General features: G+C 40.3%; 1 protein-coding gene across 1 annotated transcript; it reads right to left on the bottom strand.

Annotated features, from left to right (window-relative positions):
• Window positions 1-329: 329 nt before the first annotated feature.
• LOC138872744 (uncharacterized) lies at window positions 330-1,761 on the bottom strand. The gene is made up of 3 exons (XM_070151159.1): window positions 1,518-1,761; window positions 1,037-1,200; window positions 330-893 (listed from the first exon to the last, which is right to left on the bottom strand). The coding sequence occupies exons 1-3, from the start codon at window positions 1,759-1,761 to the stop codon at window positions 330-332; spliced, it is 972 nt and encodes a 323-aa protein (XP_070007260.1).
• Window positions 1,762-2,491: the final 730 nt, after the last annotated feature.

Below are 2,491 nucleotides of genomic sequence, written 5' to 3'. Positions count from 1 at the left end.
TATATAGATGAAGAAAGATTTTGCATTGCAATCCAAACCTTCCTAATAGAGATTCTTAAGAAAGAGTATAAGGTTCGTATGCTTCCATGTAAAGCTTGATATTTATAGAAAAGAATAATTAACTCTAAAAGTTCAATTACATCACGAAATAATTGTTAGTGTTACGGTTGGTGATACCAATTAGGTATCACACTGCAATAGAACAATGAAATGAAGGAAGAAGAAGAATGAACAGAGGAGAGAAATAGAAGGAAGGTAGGAAGAAAGAGAAATGAGAGAGAAGAGAGATGGGAAATCAGTATTTTCTATTCAAAACTAGATTCCATCTATTACAATTCACTACTTATACAGTTGGGATTTAGAATGTAGTTGAAAACAAACTGAAAAATAGAGATTGCAACTAACTCCTTTTCCCACCAACTAACTTTCAAATAATCCCACTCAGCTGCCAACTCAGCTGCCACGTTAGACGTTGCTGCAATGTGTGTATCAATACCCCCTTGTTGAAGATCACCCTTGTCGTCAAGGGTGAAAGCTGGGAAACGAGTACGAAGGACAGAAGCCAATTCCCAGGTGGCATAAGAAGCATCTAAGTTGGACCATTTGACAAGGCACTGAGCAACAACCTTGTTTCCCCTTTTGATCAAACGGCGAGCAAGAATAGCCTCAGGAACTGGACAAAGGTGGCTTGAAAGGTCAAAGACATGTGGGTGAATAATTTCTAAAGGAAGAGAATGGAAAATTTTGTGGTGAGAAATATGAAAGGTGGGGTGGATAAGAACCTCAGGAGGTAACAAGAGCTTATAAGAAACAACACCAATCTTTTCAACAATGGGATAGGGACCAAAGTAACGGGATATGAGCTTGTGATAAGGAGAACCAGCTAAGGTGGACTGTCGATAAGGTTGTAACTTAACAAATACCCAATCCCCAACATTAAAGCTCTAATCGGATCTATGAGCATCAACCTGAGCTTCATTCGTTGCTGAGCCCTATGCAAATGAAATTTGTCCATTTGAAGTTTGAATTCTCTTACGAGTAAGATATCCTCAACAGAAGAAAAATCAGTATCACCAGGAAGGAAGGGTAGGTGTAAGAGGGGAGGATAGCCATATAAAAGTTCAAAGGGAGAGGTTTTAACGGAGGAGTGTGGAGTGGAGTTGTACCACCATTCAGCTAAGGGTAATAAGGAAGACCAATCTGCAGGGGAGTCAATGCAAAATACCTTAAATAAGTCTCAAGACACCTATTGAGCACCTCACTTTGGCCATCAGTTTGAGGATGGTAAGCAGTATAAGACTGCAAGGTAAAGACTTGGGCTATAAGGAACTCTTTCCAAAAGGAGCTGATAAAGATAGGATCTCGATCACTGGTAATAGAAGCAGGGAACCCATGTAGTTTAAAAATGTTATCCAAAAAGATAGGGACCAAGGTTTGGGCAATGTATGGGTGAGTGAGAAAAATGGAGTGACCATACTTAGTTAAACAATCAACTATGACCCAAATGACTGTCTTACCTTTGGACCTTGGAAGTCCCTCAATAAAGTCCATGGTAATGTCAGTCCAAGGTAAAGGGGGAATAGGAAGAGGTTGAAGAAGACCAGGAGAGGCTGATGTATCATACTTGTTCCTTTGGCAGGTAGTACAATTAAGAATGAAGGTTACAATGTCTTTTCTGATGCCCTTCCAATAGAAATAAGTGAGCACCTTCCTGGTGGTGGCATCTAACCCAGAGTGGCCCCTATTGGGGTTGAATGCCATAAGGTAAGCAATTTAGTCCTCAAGGCAGCATTATTACCAATCACCAACTTTCCCTTTCTTCTAAGTTGATGATTTATCCAAGTGAAGTGTTTTTGAGGGGCCTGTTGTAAGGACAAAATTAGGGAACTTAGCTCAGGATCAGAAGACCAGCTGGCTGTGATTTCTTCCCACAATTCAGCGGAAAAGAAGAAACCAGCAATGACATTAGTTCCGCACCTTGAACTCTTGATAAGGAATTAGCAACTATATTCTCCCTGCCCTTCTTATATTGGATCTCAAAATCAAAGGGTAAAAGCTTGGCTATCCACTTGATTTGAGAATCTGTATGGATTTTCTGCTCAAGTAGATACTTCAAAGTCTTCTGATTAGTTCGTATAATGAAATGTTGTCCCATGAGGTAATGAGACCACTTGCTCACAGCAAAAACAAGGGCCAGAAGTTCCCTCTCATAAACAGAAAGAGCAGCATGTCTAGGGGCCAAACCTTTGCTAATAAAGGCCACATGATGACCTTCCTGCATAAGAACAACCCTAATACCCGTGCCACTAGCATCAGTTTCAACCACAAAAGAGGTAGAATAGTTGGGCAAGGCTAGGACAAGAGTAGTGGTTAATGCCTTCTTCAGAGCAATGAATGTCTGCTCAGCACTGATGGACCATTTAAGATATCCTTCTTGAGTAATTCAGTGAGAGGTTGAATAATAAGACCATAATTCTTGATAAACTTCCTA

Source organism: Nicotiana sylvestris, chromosome 7, assembly GCF_000393655.2.
Source record: "Nicotiana sylvestris chromosome 7, ASM39365v2, whole genome shotgun sequence".
Taxonomy (NCBI): Eukaryota; Viridiplantae; Streptophyta; class Magnoliopsida; order Solanales; family Solanaceae; genus Nicotiana; species Nicotiana sylvestris.
The sequence above is the reverse complement of the archived record's forward strand: the minus strand, read 5'-3'. Positions and strand labels throughout refer to the sequence as shown.